The sequence below is a fragment of the Heliconius melpomene genome, chromosome 20 (genome assembly GCF_056956725.1).
Source record: "Heliconius melpomene rosina isolate 202511_hmr_F chromosome 20, ASM5695672v1, whole genome shotgun sequence".
NCBI lineage: Eukaryota > Metazoa > Arthropoda > Insecta > Lepidoptera > Nymphalidae > Heliconius > Heliconius melpomene.
The window spans coordinates 7975556-7993277 of NC_140408.1; the positions used below are offsets into that span (position 1 = coordinate 7975556).

The window sequence follows — 17722 nt, forward strand, 5'->3', positions numbered from 1 at the left end:
ATGCGTAAAAAGAAGCGTTATCCTAAGAAATCAATTTCGACGAAGGGAGCATGAGACAAAAATAGTCAAATACTCTTTGCTAGAAAGAGATGCCGTATAAGCGTCTAGTCAATACCGAGGACTAGCGAATTTTGCCGACTACGACGCCATATTGTCATGTCAGGTTAGGTGAAGGTGGAGAAAGCACTTGCTAATTTATTTACTAATTTTTTCTATATATCGTGTAATAATAATTGTGTGTGGCTTAAAATTTCAAGGTACGTAATTGACGCTATATTCCCAGTATTATTGCGTATAAATCTTAAGATCGTCTAAAAATCAATTTCTAAAAATTGTCGGGTGTGGTATTTAGTTCATATGATTTGCTACATACTTTGTTTATTTTCTTAAATCAACGCAAGATATCCATCAATTCGTAAATTGGTTTGATGAGTGAAGTTTAAAGTGTTTTCAAAGACTTCCTTTTTCATGTTTTATAGAATTGTTTGTAAATCAATAGCCTCGATTGCGTCGTGTACTAGCTTTCATAGTTTATTTTTTATAGGCGCAGGGTGCATCGCTGCATCCGCTAAACCATGAGCTATCAGATACCAACATCTCAGAGTCGCACAAGTAAGCATATTCTACAACTGTACATTATAATGGCTAATAATAGTTAAAAACATGATATTAGTAGTGACTCATTCAATAGATATTGCTGTTGCGTTATGAATTATTATTTTATAATATTATTTATTATTTTATTCTATTGTTTTGAGTTTATTGACTGAATCTTTAAAAAGATATGTCAAACTTTCTTAAAAGGATTTTTATGAAATATTAAAAGTTAAATATTCTCCAATAATTAATTCATGTTATAAATTCCAGTGTCTCACAGTAATTATGGTGGGTCTGATGTGCCTATGGCACCAAGCAAGGAGCAACAAACCCTTATGTGGCAGCAGAACTCCTACTTGGTGGACTCTGGTATCAATTCTGGAGCTGCTACTCAGGTAATAAAATGTCTTTGTAACATCATTTATAATATGCAGCTAAATTGTGTTTGTAATAACTAGGTTTTAAAATTGAAGTCTAATGTTGTATCCAATTAATATTTATATGCGTCTTATTGATAATTTCTACTTTATGTAGTATAGACACCAGTATTATAAATGTAATCTAGATCAAGTATTATAAAATTATAAATGTGCAAGTAACTTTGCCTTATTATTTTGGAGTTTTGGAGGCTAAACTATTGAAATGATATAAACAAAAACAAAACACTTATGACTAGATAAATTTTAATTTACAATATTATATGCAGCAGAGTGTGACTTATAAACACTCATGGGTTTGATTGACTGAGGAATATTGACTTGATTTGAGGAATATTTTTCAGATTTACTTACCCTCTCTAGCTATAGATAAAACCTGAAATACTATAAAACATCATTTATAAAAAATATACTGAAAATACAATATGTTATCTTAATAAAATACCTTATGATTTTAGGTGCCATCACTCACAGGCAAGGAAGATGATGAGATGGAAGGCGATCAACTTATGTTTGATCTTGACCAGGGCTTTGCTCAGGGTTTTACACAAGAGCAAGTGGATGGTAAGTTTGTTTCCTCTAGTAAATTAATGTTTTTTGATTAATTTAATCATGTTATTACAGTGGTTCCCTTCTAAATAGGGATTCAAATTGGTCCTGTATTTCCACATGATAATAAACCGCATGTATATTTACTAAAACCTCATAGTGCTCATTCTCAACCATCTAAACTATGAGATAAAGAAGTTACAGCAGTATTTTATAAAGAACTAAATTACAGTTTATAAAATGTTATTCTGCTTATAATCTCTTTTGATTTATAGAAAATGGTAAAAAATAAGGCATTTATTTCTATATAATAAAAAAATAATTTAGCATATTTTATTTTAGATATGAATCAGCAGCTATCGCAAACTCGTTCCCAGCGTGTCCGTGCAGCCATGTTTCCTGAGACCCTCGAAGAGGGTATAGAGATACCGTCTACACAATTAGACCCGGCTCAGCCGACAGCTGTTCAGAGACTTTCTGAGCCTTCTCAGATGTTGAAACATGCTGTTGTTAACCTTATCAATTATCAAGATGATGCTGATTTAGCTACAAGGTAAATCTTGAATCTATATTTAAAACATATTGTTCTTATTAATCCAATTTTATTTTAAAATCCAATTATTTAGGAGTCATTCAATATGTATTGTGAGCATATAGTAGTGTGTGTTGTGCTTATTTTATTAAATAAATTAATGTATTTTTATACTTAACTTTAAATAAAATATTACCATTCAGCACTCCTCTATATAAACAATAGTTCTCCTGCACAATTTTCCTAAAAAAGAGTACATAATTTTTTATAGATAAATACAATTTTCTAAACATTATTAAATTTTCTTCTAGGGCTATACCTGATTTGATAAAGCTGTTAAATGATGAAGACCAAGTGGTTGTATCTCAAGCTGCCATGATGGTCCACCAGTTGTCCAAGAAGGAAGCATCTCGACATGCAATCATGAACTCACCTCAAATGGTGGCTGCTTTAGTACGAGCCATATCTAACAGCAATGATCTTGAAACTACTAAGGGAGCAGTGGGAACTTTACATAACTTGTCCCACCATAGACAAGGTTTGCTGGCCATCTTCAAAAGTGGTGGAATACCAGCTCTGGTCAAATTACTGAGTTCTCCAGTTGAATCAGTTCTTTTTTATGCTATCACAACACTTCATAATCTGTTGTTGCATCAAGATGGTTCCAAAATGGCTGTTCGTTTGGCTGGAGGCTTACAAAAAATGGTTGCGCTCCTTCAAAGGAATAATGTGAAGTTCCTTGCCATTGTCACTGATTGTCTGCAAATTTTGGCTTATGGGAATCAAGAGTCAAAATTGATAATTCTTGCTTCTCAGGGACCTATTGAACTGGTCCGCATCATGCGCTCTTACGATTATGAAAAGTTGCTGTGGACTACATCCAGAGTTTTAAAGGTTAGTAGGCTTTTAAAATTAATCCTGCAGAACTAGGGAGCTTCGCCCTTCTGGTCAAATTATTTTCCTGAGAAATCTTTGTTATACTCTATTCTGTATAACAAAGATTTTTTTTTATTTTCTGTAATGGTCCATCCATTTAAAGTCGATTTATCTATAATATCCATCTATTTCAAATGTCTAATCTATACTTATATATTTAATTATCTATCTATACTTATATGTCTGTCATAATATGCTTTATTTTGTACCCTCAAGCAGTAAATATGTGTTAATTCATTGTATATTAAATTTAATTTAAATGCATTCGTTTTCTAGGTATTGTCAGTATGCTCCAGCAACAAACCAGCTATAGTAGAAGCCGGTGGTATGCAAGCTCTTGCCATGCATTTAGGCAACCCCAGTGGCCGTCTAGTGCAAAACTGCCTTTGGACTTTACGTAATTTGTCCGATGCTGCTACTAAGGTAAATGTTTATAAGTTGTTAAAATTAAGTTAATTTATTCCACTTAAAGCAAAGTGCAAAGAGACCAAGGTCTGATTGTAAACATGGATTCCCTTTGCCCTTAAAATGACTTTAATTTAAGGATTATAATAATTGTCTTTAACTTTACTAATTATTTTAGGTGGAAGGATTAGAAGCTCTACTGCAAAGCTTGGTGCAAGTGCTTGCATCCACTGATGTCAACATTGTGACTTGTGCTGCTGGCATCTTGTCTAACTTGACTTGCAACAACCAACGCAATAAGGTTTGTGGTTTTTTTTTTTTCATTGTAATTTTTATCTAAAAACTCACTTTTTGATGTAGTGTTTGGTTTGATAATAATAATACATTCCGTAAATAAGTGGTTACGTAAATGTATTTATTTTTCATATTAAATAATAGATATGTCTAAGAGGTATATATTAGTTGAATTTCTTATCATATTTTGGGAAACCCATATCTTTTTGATATTGATCATTTTTTTGTTTCACTATATTAATGTTATCAAATAATTTATTGAGGATCTCTGCATGTTTGGGACATATCTAGCTGAGTGATAATATGTGTGGGTTTGATTCATTTGCTATTTGCTAAACTAAATATTCATGTAAAATTAATATTTCAGGTAACAGTATGCCAAGCCGGTGGTGTAGATGCGTTAGTGCGTACAGTGGTGTCAGCTGGTGACCGCGAAGAGATAACTGAACCAGCTGTGTGCGCTTTACGCCATCTTACTTCAAGACATGTTGAGAGTGAAATGGCTCAGAATGCTGTTAGACTGCATTATGGATTGCCGGTAAGTTATTTTTTTCAAAGTGTCATTCACATTTTGGATAGAAAGATATTCTTTATAAATACACTAAAATTCTTGTTATATGTAAATAATTTTGGCATGTTTGACTAAATGTAATGTTTGTGAGTTTGATTCCTATTCAGGGTAAATATTATAGTTGAATACACATTCCTATCTGCTGTAGGACACAAGGCGTTATCTCCATGCATACTTAGCATCTCAAAATGGATAACTGCCAGTTGTATTTGTTCTACTCTGTCACATTCAGAAAATGAAAGTTAAATAACTTAAGATAGATTTGTTTTTGTGACAGATATCCTTCAATTTATTTACAGTTTTCTTTGCATGATTTTATATTTCTGTATTTAAATTTTTTGGTTATGCTACAGGTTATAGTGAAACTCCTACAACCGCCGTCCCGCTGGCCCCTCGTGAAGGCGGTGGTGGGTCTCGTGCGCAACCTGGCGCTGTGTCCCGCCAACCACGCGCCGCTGCGCGAGCACGGCGCAGTGCATCACCTCGTCAGGCTGCTTTTGCGCGCGTTCAATGACACACAGCGGGTAAGTGTTGTGTTTTTTGTTTTTTAGATTTAGATTTTGATTAGATAATATTATAATTGTGTGTTAAGATATAAGCAATTATAATAACATTAACATTAAAAAGAATCTATAATAACATTAACAGTCATTCAAAACAATGTGTAAAATTTTATAGCATAGTATATATGAGATATCTTTCGTATGTTAAACTACAAACAACCTCATTTAAAACAACCATCCTTTAGAATCAATATAAAATTATAATGACCCACGCGTGGCTTCGCCTGCTTTACATTATAGCCGTGTTGTACAATTTTTGTTTACCTTTACATTATATCGCACACATAGCAGGGTAAGTAGAGGGGAGTTCCGTAGGGGGGTTCCGTTCACTACTTTCAGCCTATTTCGATTGTACTGCGTGTTGAGCGGCGGATCTCAACGCCGCGCTTTGTCCATATTTGATACGACATATGTTACATTAAATTACATACAATTATTCCAGCAACGTACATCAGTATCGACCGGTGGTACCACAACGTATGCGGACGGCGTGCGTATGGAGGAGATAGTCGAAGGTGCTGTGGGAGCACTCCACATTCTGGCAAGGGAAGGTCTCAACCGCACCTTGATTAGACAGCAGAATGTCATACCTATATTTGTACAGCTGCTGTTTAATGAGATTGAGAATATACAGGTTTGTTTGTTATCTTGTTTTTTTTTAATTAGTATGCAATTTTGTCTATTGTTGTTGTTACTTTTCGATGTTTTGACACATTCCTTAAATTACGCTGGAGCATATTTAAACGGTGAGAAATCAAGATTTTTTGTGAAAAGAAATAATCTGACTTAGTAAAAAATTATGTTATTAACTATCTCTACTGTATATATAAATCTGCACAAATGTTTTGAAATTGAATTAATATCTTTAAAATTTTTTGTTATGTACAGCGCGTAGCAGCCGGCGTGCTTTGTGAACTGGCCGCTGATAAAGAAGGCGCCGAAATGATAGAAGCCGAAGGGGCGACAGCGCCGCTCACTGAACTGCTGCATTCACGTAATGAAGGTAATGATTGGTTTATATTGCTTAATTTAAATATACAGATAGGTGAAGGAGGTTTAGCTATTTTGGTGAAGAGAACGATAGTAAAATAAATATTCATTTGAGATTTATGTTATATGGCGGCGTCGGCATCGAGTACTCAACAAGTAGAGCCTCCAGGTTTTGCTTTGTTTTGTTGTTTGTATCATCTCTGTTTAAAAAATAAAAAATAATGTAACTACAAAAATTCTCTTGTCTGTATTTAACAGGGTAGGCGTAGAGAACCTTATGTTTAGGCACTGTTTCCATTTTTCCTCCAAATTTTTAGGGGGACGAAATTACCCGCGTCCGTAGGACTTACCACCTAATCCTAGGCTCACCCTACACGTGTTCCCCGGGTGGTGCCAAACGGGTAATAACGCCGAGCAACAGGCGGCGGTACAATAACCTGTCTTCACCGGTAATCCACATGCCAAGAGGAACTAAATACCCTCTAAAAGAGTGGCAATAGCACCCTGGATAAGTGTTATTAGAAAACCTTCCACCTACTTTTTATGGTTAATGACAGATAACGAGAGTGATATGTCATGCGCTCCGGCTGACCCCCGGCGCCCTCCGGTACCCGGGCTGGAGGGTGAGAAATTTGCTACCGAAGACTACATAGAAGTGGGCGACCAGGCCTCTATGGCAGTGAATGTTACTGGCAGCAATAAGAAATTTGTGCAACAAGCCTTCCACAGAAGCTTCTTCATTACTAGACCGAGAAGTGCTTCTCTTGGCAACATTAAAAACACCACCACCAGTGAGATTCTTGATGCCTCCAATATTAACCAAGAAGAGAACACGGATCTAGCTGGTCCTCCTGATTGGCAAAGAATTCCCACGCTCAGAAATCCTAAGCGAAGAAAAACTTCTACATCACCATCTCCAGAACGAGTATATACTAATAATAGATTCCACATCCTACCTGTAGAATCAGTTAACGAAAATGAAAACTCAGGCCAAGTGAGAAAAATAAGCAAACCCCCACCTATTATCCTTTACGGAATTGAGGATATTAATAAGTTAACAGATCTGCTAGTAACAGCTGCAAATCAACAACAGTTCACCTACAAAATTGTCAACCGAAACCAGCTAAGGATAAGCTGTGTTGATGTGGAAACGTACAAAAATATTATCTCTGTAATCCGCGAAAACCAACTTATAGGCCACACTTTTAATAGAAAAGACCAAAGATGCCACAGACTGGTAATAACAAACCTACACCACTCTACACCACATGAAGCAATAAAGGAAGCTTTTGAAAACACTGGCAATAGTATAACTGGAGAAATTATTAACGCCAAGTATGGTGCTGATAAAAAACCTACGTCTACCTTCTTTATTAATCTCTTACCAGGCCCCAACATTAAATTAGCTAAAGATATCAAAGTGGTATACTATCAAAATGTAGTGATTGAAGACCCAAAAAAGCGGAAAACAATAGTACAATGCCAAAGATGCCAGCAATATGGGCATTCAAAAAATTATTGCATGCGGCCTTACAGGTGTGTAAAGTGTGCTCAACCACACAAAACAGCAGACTGCCCTAAGAAAGACCGCAGTACTCCAGCGACTTGTGCATTGTGCTTAGGTTCTCATCCGGCAAACTACAAGGGGTGCGAAGTATACAGGGAAATATTATCTAGGAAGTCTAAGAAACAAATCCCTAATAGACGAACCATGGAATCGCTTGGCTCAAAAAGAACTGAGACTATACCTCCAACCAAGACATCTACCGCAGAAGAAAGAAACCTATCATCCCCACAAAAAACTTATGCCCATGTTATTAGAAACTCTCCACCTAGAAGCGAAGAAAAATCAGAAAAAATTACAACTCAAAATAAACTGGAACTTTTATTCGAGAAACAGTCTGAAAAAATGGATGTTATCTTACAACAAATGAGTACCTTATTGAGTCTCATCACAAACCTGCTGAATAAATTAACAAAATGACGTCTCTTAAAATTGCTACGTGGAACGTGAATGGGTTAGCACCAAATAAACATGAAGTAGAAGTACTAATTAACGTCCACAAATTAGATATTCTACTTCTACTATCAGAAACTCATTTCACAGAGCAAAGCCTAATAAACATACCTAATTACAATATCTATGCTACAAATCATCCCGATGGCACGGCTCATGGAGGCACAGCTGTAATTATTAGAAAATCAATCCAGCACCACCAATTGCCAGGGTACATGACTGAACATATCCAAGCTACTACTATCTGCATACATGACAAGGATGGAAACTTGAATGTGTCAGCAGTATATTGCCCTCCAAAGCATAAAATGACAGAAGAATTATTCACGCTCTACTTTGATACATTAGGCACTAGATTCCTGGCAGGAGGAGATTGGAATTGTAAGCACACGCACTGGGGGTCGAGACTGGTAACTACACGCGGGAGAGAACTCAAGAAAACATTAGACAAAAAATATTTGTCTGTGTTTGCAACTCCCGAGCCAACTCACTGGCCTACAGATCCTAAGAGATTACCTGATCTTCTCGATTTCTTTATTTCTAAATCTCTATCTTGCTTTACCAATGTTGAATCTTGTTTAGATGGCTCCTCCAATCATATACCGGTCATACTTACGGTGAGCAACTCAGTCTTATTTTACGATAAAAAGCCAATGTTATATAATAAATTCACAGATTGGTTGTCATTTCGCGATGTGGTCCAAAACGAGCTACATCTGAAAATATCTTTAAAATGCGCAGATGACATAGATAGTGCCGCAGAAAAATTTACTCTTGTAATTCAGAACGCTTGTTGGCGATGTACTCCAGAAATCGTCTCAGATAATAATAGTAAACAACAGGTAGTTCCAATAAAATTACGAGAAGAAATATTAGAGAAACGCAGATTGCGCCGAGTTTGGCACACTAGCAGACATCCGTCGGACAAGGCAAAATTAAATAAAGCTGTCAAAGACCTTAAGAAAAGTATTCTTGATGCTCATAATGCAACAGCTGAGGCTTTCATGGAATCCTTGACTCCAACTGCTTCCACAAATTACTCACTGTGGCGTACATTTAAAAGTCGCCATCGGCCGCTGATTTCAAAACCCCCACTCAGAGGCCAAGGTACCGAATGGCTAAGGACAGAATCACAGAAAGCTGATGCTTTTGCTGAACATCTAGCAAAAACGTTCACTCCTAATCCTAAAATACATGGTATTGATGATTCTTACATACACAAAAAACTCCATCAAGATCATCAATTGGACCTCCCGTTGCAACCTACAACACCGAAGGAATTAATTAAGAATATAAAAATGATGGATAACAGAAAGGCACCAGGATTTGATTTAATTGATAAAAAAGTACTTGAAGAATTACCCCGCAAAGCGATTGCATTTTTAACCAACCTTTTTAACGCAATCATGAGAGTTAGTTACTTCCCTGCCATGTGGAAAGTTTCTCAAATTATCATGATCTTGAAACCGGGAAAACCAGTTCACGACATAACTTCATACCGCCCTATTAGTCTTTTACCTGTTGTTTCCAAGTTATTTGAGAAAATATTTCTCTCTAGGCTGCTGAAATCCATCAATGAAAGATCAATAATACCCAAACACCAATTTGGGTTTAGGTCAGAACATGCCACTGTAGAACAAATACACAGAGTTTGCAATGTCATCCGGAGTGCCTACGAGTGTAGAGAGTACTGCTCTTCAGCTTTCTTAGACGTACATCAGGCTTTCGATAAAGTCTGGCATACTGGGCTACTATTTAAAATAAAAACTCTCCTACCGCATACGTTCTACAGTTTCCTAGAGTCTTATTTATCTGACAGAATATTCCAGGTAAAAGAAGGTTCTGCTACTTCAACCTTTTATGATGTACACGCTGGAGTACCCCAGGGGTCAGTCTTAGGACCCATACTGTACACAATCTTTACATCTGACTTGCCTGAGATTCCTGGTGTTACTGTTGCAACATTTGCAGATGACACTGCACTAATGGTTAGGGCTGGATGCCCCAAAGCAGCATCTGAGATTCTGCAAAATCAACTTGACGAAATCGGGAAATGGTTAGAAAAATGGAGGATCAAATTAAATACTACAAAGTCATCACATGTCACTTTTTCATTGAGAAAAGATAATTGTCCACCTGTTACTCTAAACGGTCATCCACTTCCTCACGCAGATTCGGTCAAATACTTGGGTATGCACCTTGATCGTAGATTAACATGGAAAAAGCACATAAGAACCAAAAGGGAAGAATTAAATTTAAAATATAAAGGATTGTACTGGCTACTCGGCAGGAACTCCAAATTATCTCTGGACAATAAACTATTGATTTATAAAACTGTACTAAAACCCATCTGGTCGTATGGTATACAACTGTGGGGCTCTGCTTGTGATAGTAATATACAGATGATACAAAGAGCTCAAAATAATATTCTCAAACAAATAGCCAACTTACCCTGGTTTATAAAAATCAATGAAGTCCACGAACACTTAGCTATTCATACAGTGAAGAATGAAATAATTTTTTTATCTTCTAAATATAAAACCAGATTGTTCAAACACCCAAATCCACTGGCTAGCCAATTAATCAGCCAGAACATGACAAGCCGGCTAAAGAGACGCTACATTTTGCAAGCGCCACAGTAGTTAAACTATCTATGCGAAGCTTTATCTAATGCGATGCAAGCTTCACCCGCCACATTCTTTCAACTAATCTGCTCATAGTCTTCGGACTGATTGCATGATGAGCTCAAATTAAAAAAAAAAAAACCAAAGCGAAGGAATGCAATTAATTCATTCCTCCTAGTGAGAATGGAACCCACTACCGTCACATTTACTGTCAGACTGTATAGTCTGGTGGTAATGGTATCGGTGTCCCCCACGTAATCCTCAACACATACACGTATTTGCATGTACAAAAACATTTTAAATAAGTAATGGTATAATATTGTCAGGTGTAGCGACGTACGCCGCCGCGGTCCTGTTCCGCATGTCTGAGGATAAGCCGCACGACTACAAGAAGAGACTATCCATGGAGTTGACCAACTCGCTCTTCCGCGACGATCAGCAAATGTGGCCCAACGATTTAGGCATGCAGCCCGATTTGCAAGTGAGTTCTGAGGTTTTTTATTTATTTATTTATGTGAATTTTAATTAATTTGTGAGTGAAACTTTGTTCTTGTGTTAGGAAATAAAAGTAAGAATGTGTACAATTGTTTAGATTGAACGATAATTTTTGAACAAGAATTAATATTATTTTATCTTGTCCATTTCAACTTCAGAAGATAGATGGTTGTTAGACGCCGTCAATGTTATATATGACTATCATAAATATTTTAAATATCGCTTATTTTATTTTTTTAAACCAATTTATAGTCAATTGTAAAAAGTCATGTATTATTACAAGCCCACTTTAATTGATTAACTTATATTCATTTTTGTATCATCAACATTTTAATTTATTTGCCTAAAAATAATAGATTTGTTTTTTTATTTTGTTATTGATACTATGAACGTTAAACATTACTAGGACATGCTCGGGCCAGAACAAGGGTATGAGGGCTTGTATGGGACGCGACCATCCTTCCATCAACAAGGTGAGCATTCAAATTTAGAACATATGTTTGGTACTAACTTGGAATATATAGTAGATCTATATGGTATATGTAACAGATAATATATAGGTATAGTGTAGTAGATTAAAAATATTTAAACTATTATAATCAATTGAATTAATATATTGTTTTGTACAGGGTGAGTCATATTGAACTTTCCGATTTCAATAAGGTGTGTATTAAAAACAAAGCGACATGCAGTAAAAATTATTTTATTGTTTGAAAGCACATAACATGCAGTTTTAATTTAGTTGGTTTTAAAAATGATATCCTGTAAATGTCTACCTCCATTGACCACACACTGCTGAAGCCTTTCCCGGAAGTTGTCCATTACTCGTCGAGTCATATTCAGCGGAATAGTGTCTAAGTCTCTAACTGTTAATTCTTGCACTACCTGAATCTTGTATGGGTGAAATTTAAGGTCTCTATGCAGTATTCTGCGGACACTACTGAAAGATAATCCTAGTGAAGCGGCATGTTTCCGAACAGAACGCCGAGGGGATTGTTGAATTGAAGCCCGCACTCTATCCACGTTTTCCGCTGACGTTGACGTCCTAATTCGGCCTTGTGGTCTTGTTTTTAATGCTGATGATGTTGCTCTAAAATTTGATACCCAATTTCTGATTGTTGGTCCAGTGGGAATGGGATCACGTCGACCAATAGCAAAATGTAAACGGAACGCACGCTGTGTTGTGATCACGGAGCCGCCATTTTTAATAAACTCTTCAACTACGAACGCACGATGTTGTCCCGACCAAGCCATTGCTCACACTAAAACTGCATGTCATGGCGCGTCTAATGACACCATCCCCACCCTTCTACTCCTTCCCTTCTTCGTGCAACGTCCTTCCAAAACCGGAAAGTTCAATATGACTCACCCTGTATTAACAATAATGACGACTTCTGTTGAACTTCTGACTAGACTTCTGTTATTATAGTAGAATAGATTTAGCAATGTTTTAATGAATAATTAGTACTTTTTTCATGTTACCTAAACTTTTAAATAAAATATGTGTATTTTGAGTTTATTTAATATTCACCTTTTTGTTATTTGTCAGCTAAATTTACAAAATTAAGGATTTTATTATGATTATAGTATTTATATAATCTTCTTTATAACCAGTTGTACATTTCACCGCCACATATTAAAATATATTAAATATTTTTTATATGAAACTCTTACATATACCATAAAGTAGCTAACATGTCTAGTAAATGTAATAAGCACTTATGTTGTATATGAAAATCTATGTATAAATATGTTCTCTCTCTTCTTTACATGCAGCTTAATCCGGGACCTATTTATCACTGAACAGGTGATGGGTATATTATTTATTATTTTGTTTTGTGTTTTTGTGTGTTTCTATGTGTACATATGTATATTATATGTGTTTAACACTTTTTTTTTATTTGTGTGAGTTTTTGAGTGCTAGCTTTTATTGCTGGAACTTCGGTCTATTACTAATAAAATAGCATTTAAATTGATGACAAAGTATAGGAGACAAACAAATTTCATTATAAAGAAGACAGAGATCAATACATTTGGTGTGTTCTTCTGTGGCAGTTGTTTGTATATTTACGATTTTTTTTCGTATATGTTCTATAGTTATTTTTATGTGTATTTTATATAAAATAAATCAGTTGAAGTTACATTTTATATTAGTACTTACATACCTTATCTTCAATGCTTTGTTATAGGTCCTAGAAATATGAATCATTTTTGTTTTTGATTATGATTAATTAACACATTCTTAAATGCTTAAAATACATTAAATGTGAATGAACTTATTAATTTAATTATGTACATTATATATGTAAAACTGTAAAATAGTGTTCATACAAAGTCATATAATCAAATAAAAAGTATACGCTTTATTTTTACGCCACCATGTTATAAATTGTTTATAAAAACAAAATTTCATTATAGAAATTGTACTATAAATATTTAATAACCATCTTAAAAATATGTCTTAAATAACAACAATATTATTTACTAATAATAGTACATAATAAATGATAGGTATAAGCTATTAGCTTATTCGCAAACAAACAATCAAACTAATGTCTGTATTAATTTCTATATTTACAGGCTACGATCAAATACCGATAGATTCAATGCAGGGCCTAGAGATAGGTAGCGGTTTCGGTATGGACATGGACATGGAGGCGGAGCCCGCCGGCGCCCCCTCCGACCTCGCCTTCCCCGAGCCGCCGCACGACAACAACAACGTAGCCGCCTGGTATGACACCGATCTGTAAGGGGATTCAAATTTGGAACACGTTCGAAAATTTAAATGGTTTTTAAATTTGGAATGTTTCTATTTTTTTATTTGTTGAAGACAAAGAAACATTCCTAATTTAAAATTTGCAATTAATTCAAAATATGTTAATTGCAAATTTTAAATTTGAAATGTTTCTTTTGTTTTTCGTTTTCTTTTTTATGGAATGTTAAAAGAATATGATTTCCATAATTCAACTGTCAATTACAAAGTTTAAATTTGGAAAGATAGAGACATGCTTTGATGTTGGTAAGGAATGTTTGTTTTTCTTTATACATTTTTTTAAAATTTTGTGTGTGATTGTCAGTTTGTATAAACTTGTTATGCAAATTTTTTTTTTAATATAAATTGAAATATGAATGTGAAACTATAGGATTATTACTTAGTTACTTTCAAATGAGTAACTTAGCTGATAGCCCAAAATATTTTCTAATTGATTATATCTTTATTATACTTTATTTGATATCTTAGTTACATTATGTTTAAATTGAAGTGACGTGTAGAAGTAACCTCAAAGTATGTCTTTACCTAAAACATTAATTAACAGAATTAGAAAAATAAACACAAGTAAATTACATTACATCGTTACATATTTTGTAAATCTTATCATTTTTTAATTTGCCATATAAAAATTTACAGTTTCTTTACGAAACAGAACAAATTCAACTCTGTGATATACCGGTTTTTGAACATGTCAAGGGCTTCTAAATATTTTAATTGACACATACAAATATTAGTGGTGCTATGTTTGAAAATTACACAAAAAAATCAAAAAAGGAAACCCTGTCGCCCTGCATTGATTATATCGTTTTGTACGCGAACGTATGAAATGCGTAATCGGAACATAGGGTATACTATACACTAAGTATGTATAGGCTTTACAATAATATCTAATATTCTATTTAGAAAATGCTTATTGTTTACTGTACTTACAAATTAAGTAATATTTTTGGGCTGGGATAATATTTTCGTTAACTTAACTCAAAATCAAGTATACGGAATTGTACGCATTGATATTTATTTTCTCTTTTGTAATGTTAATGTAAACATGAAGCCGTCTTGGCGCGACAGTTGTGGGTTCGATTCTCACTCGGGGAATTAATTATTTTCATTTCCTCGTTCTGGTGACAAGACAAAGCGTAGTGTACCAAAAATTGGGCGGTGCGTAAGGCAGGCACAGTGTCTTTACAGTAGGTTCCCTCTGCCTCCATCCCCGCTAAATCGCATACTATGCATTTTCTAAATAGAATAAAATATTTTAGTGTTTAAGTAATTTGATTTGTCTAATTCGTGCATTTACGTTTGTAGTGTGACTTTACATTATCGGCTGAATGACATTTTATTTAATAACGCATAAGACTGTTTGATTGTGTAAGGTTGTATTTTATACGCTTGACTGCCATTTTGTTTTTATCTAAATCATTATATGTTTACACTTGGACACTTGATAGTGTACCTGATTTATTTAATTGATTCATAACAAATAAATGAATCGAAAATTACTTTTGATTTATAGAAAAGCTTTTCAACTTTTTTTTTAAATTTTATAGTTTAAAGTACTAACTTTAAGTGTCCAAGTGTGAATATAACCACATTATGACTGTATGAATCGGAATTAGCAATTGGAAAATATATTTAAATTTAAACATGTTTAATTATAAAGATGTATTTGAGACTCTGGTTTCTCATTAGATGATAGCGAAGTAAATGGAATAGAAGATAATTTGTTAACAGTAACCGAGTTTTGTGTTAGAATATTCTTCTTTTTTTAATGGAATCTGTAGCGACAATAGAAGTGTTATGATGTGTGTACACTAGCGAACTGGACTTTTTAGTTTTGACTGTAAAATGATTTGCACCTTTGCTTTTAATATAACATCTGCTTAAATAACGTCATTTTTCAGTTAAATATTTACTATGAAATAATAAGACGAGTGTAGACCCATCTTAATAAGTAATGTGTTCTATCCCAAACATATGTAACTTAGTACATGCACAAGTAAAAAATACACACGTAGTATTAGAGTAATGTAACCGTCTAATATAAGATTTAGTATTATATCGTAATTCCTCTAGGGTCCTTATATAATTTTTCTATTTGATATTTTAAGTACCTTTACCAATGTTTTTATACAATTTGACATATGAAGACATTGCTGAAGTATCGTTTTGTGTCCATTTATGTATGGATATTAAAGTAAATTTTAAAATTATTATGTGTTTTATTTATGTATATTTTTTAATCCTTGTAGTTCAATTTCTTAAGTATATAACACATATTATGAATTTTTGACATAAGTTTTTGTCATAGTGGAAATTTTGTTTTGGTCACAGAACTAAAATTACATGAGTTATCTTTTACTAAATGCTCTGTTCCGATTGCTACTAATTAATATCAATAAGCACAAATGAATTAAAAGACAATTATATTTACATACCGTACCGGTTGTGGGGTCGATCCCCACTCGAGGTAATACACAATATTATACTTATACTAACATAATTAACGTCATTGACAAATCATATTTTTTATCAATGCACAATGCTGACTAACTATTTTAGTGACCATCAATAGTTTCGTAATTTAATACTATGATGTTACTTTTTGATAATTAATGTTCACTTTAGTATAGGTACGTATAGTAAAAACAACATTAAAAGTGAACTAAAAATAAAACTAATTTAATAAACATAATGTAATACCTTGGTTCAATAACCAACGTGTAAAGCTGATTATTATGACTACTAGTTTTGAGTTAAGTAAAGGCATTGCATAACTTTTACTATGACAAACACAATAATATATTTCCTGGAGTGGGGCTCGAACCCATAACCAGTCGCGTTTAGACACTGCAACTACGCCACAACGGCCTCCTAAAAAAAAATTAAACAATATTGTTAGCGTACTCGTGTAAAAGTGGGTAGATTTAAGTGAAAAAGACAATAAAAGCAGTGGAATTGTATAATTGTATGTGGAATAGTTGCTTGTAAGCGGAAGCCCTGATTGGAAGGTATCTAGTGTGTAGTGTTGTTATTGAGTGATACATGTCACTTATTGTAATTACGTGGAACCTCTATCCGTACTATCTAGTACGTTAAAAACAAATAGGCGGTATGTATTTTTATCGTAGGTATTGTTTTAAAAACGCTAACCGCTTCTGATTTCTAACAATATAATAATCCACCATCTAAGGCTCTCTTCTCTTCTCTCTCTCTCTCTCTCTCTCTTCTCTTCTTCTCTCTCTAGCTCATCTATAAAATATCATATTAACACAGCACACGTCTAACAACGACGCTGTCGTCACCGCAACAATTAGCCGTCAACTATTTTATGCATATCCTACGTAGAAGTTAGAGCAAGATTAGAGCCGCGTGGTCTAAGTCCTAATTGTACATAATAACTGTCGGGACCAAGGCAGGGAAGTTGGCTGCGGTTGCGGTCGCATCTACCTTCGCTAACAATTTGCGGGTTGGGAGTAATGTCGTCTTACGATATTCGTTGGGGGGTTCAACATTTATATGTAGATTGTGAGTTAAGTGGGGGGTTATAATTTTTTTGTATATTTACTTTTAATGGTATATGTAGGTACTACTTTAGAAAGCTAGTTTTCGTCTTCCTCAATACATGAGTTGCTGCGTGTTTAATGGTGGAAGAAGCTTTTTAAATAATGATTATATTGTTAGCGTACAAATTTAAAAGTGGGTAGATTTAGGTGAAAAAGACAATAAAAGCAGTGTAATTGTGTCAAACGGGAACAGTTGCTTGTAGGCGGAATCCCTGATTGGAAGGTATCTAGTGTGTAGTGTTGTTATTGAGTGATACATGTTACTTATGGTAATTACGTGGAACCTATAGACGGAACCTATAGTGGAAAACATATAGACGGTATGTATTTTTATCGTGTTATTTTAAAAACCCTAACCGCTTCCGATTTCTAACAA

General features: G+C 34.4%; 1 protein-coding gene across 3 annotated transcripts; it reads left to right on the forward strand.

The window, feature by feature from the left end:
• The first annotated feature begins 118 nt into the window (after positions 1–118).
• Positions 119–15993, forward strand: arm (armadillo). Of its 3 annotated transcripts, XM_085204004.1 has the most exons (16): positions 119–257; positions 545–612; positions 868–992; positions 1493–1598; positions 1926–2136; positions 2427–3009; positions 3328–3474; positions 3635–3757; positions 4118–4288; positions 4675–4845; positions 5327–5518; positions 5773–5887; positions 10842–10996; positions 11417–11483; positions 12787–12817; positions 13591–15993. In XM_085204004.1, the coding sequence occupies exons 2-15, from the start codon at positions 576–578 to the stop codon at positions 12789–12791; spliced, it is 2208 nt and encodes a 735-aa protein (XP_085060130.1). In that variant the 5' UTR covers positions 119–257; positions 545–575; the 3' UTR covers positions 12792–12817; positions 13591–15993. The 3 variants fall into 3 exon arrangements, with proteins under 3 accessions (XP_085060130.1, XP_085060128.1, XP_085060129.1); XM_085204002.1 differs by lacking the exon at positions 12787–12817; XM_085204003.1 differs by lacking the exon at positions 12787–12817 and having other exon boundaries at positions 10848–10996; positions 13591–14550.
• The last annotated feature ends 1729 nt before the right edge of the window (positions 15994–17722 follow it).

Excerpts from the sequence above, each read along its gene's own strand:
- arm (XM_085204002.1), top strand. The coding sequence starts at position 576 with ATGAGCTATCAGATACCAACATCTCAGAGTCGCACAA. Across the intron at positions 2,137-2,426 it reads GATGCTGATTTAGCTACAAG|GGCTATACCTGATTTGATAA; the intron begins GTAAATCTTGAA and ends ATTTTCTTCTAG. Across the intron at positions 3,758-4,117 it reads GCAACAACCAACGCAATAAG|GTAACAGTATGCCAAGCCGG; the intron begins GTTTGTGGTTTT and ends TTAATATTTCAG.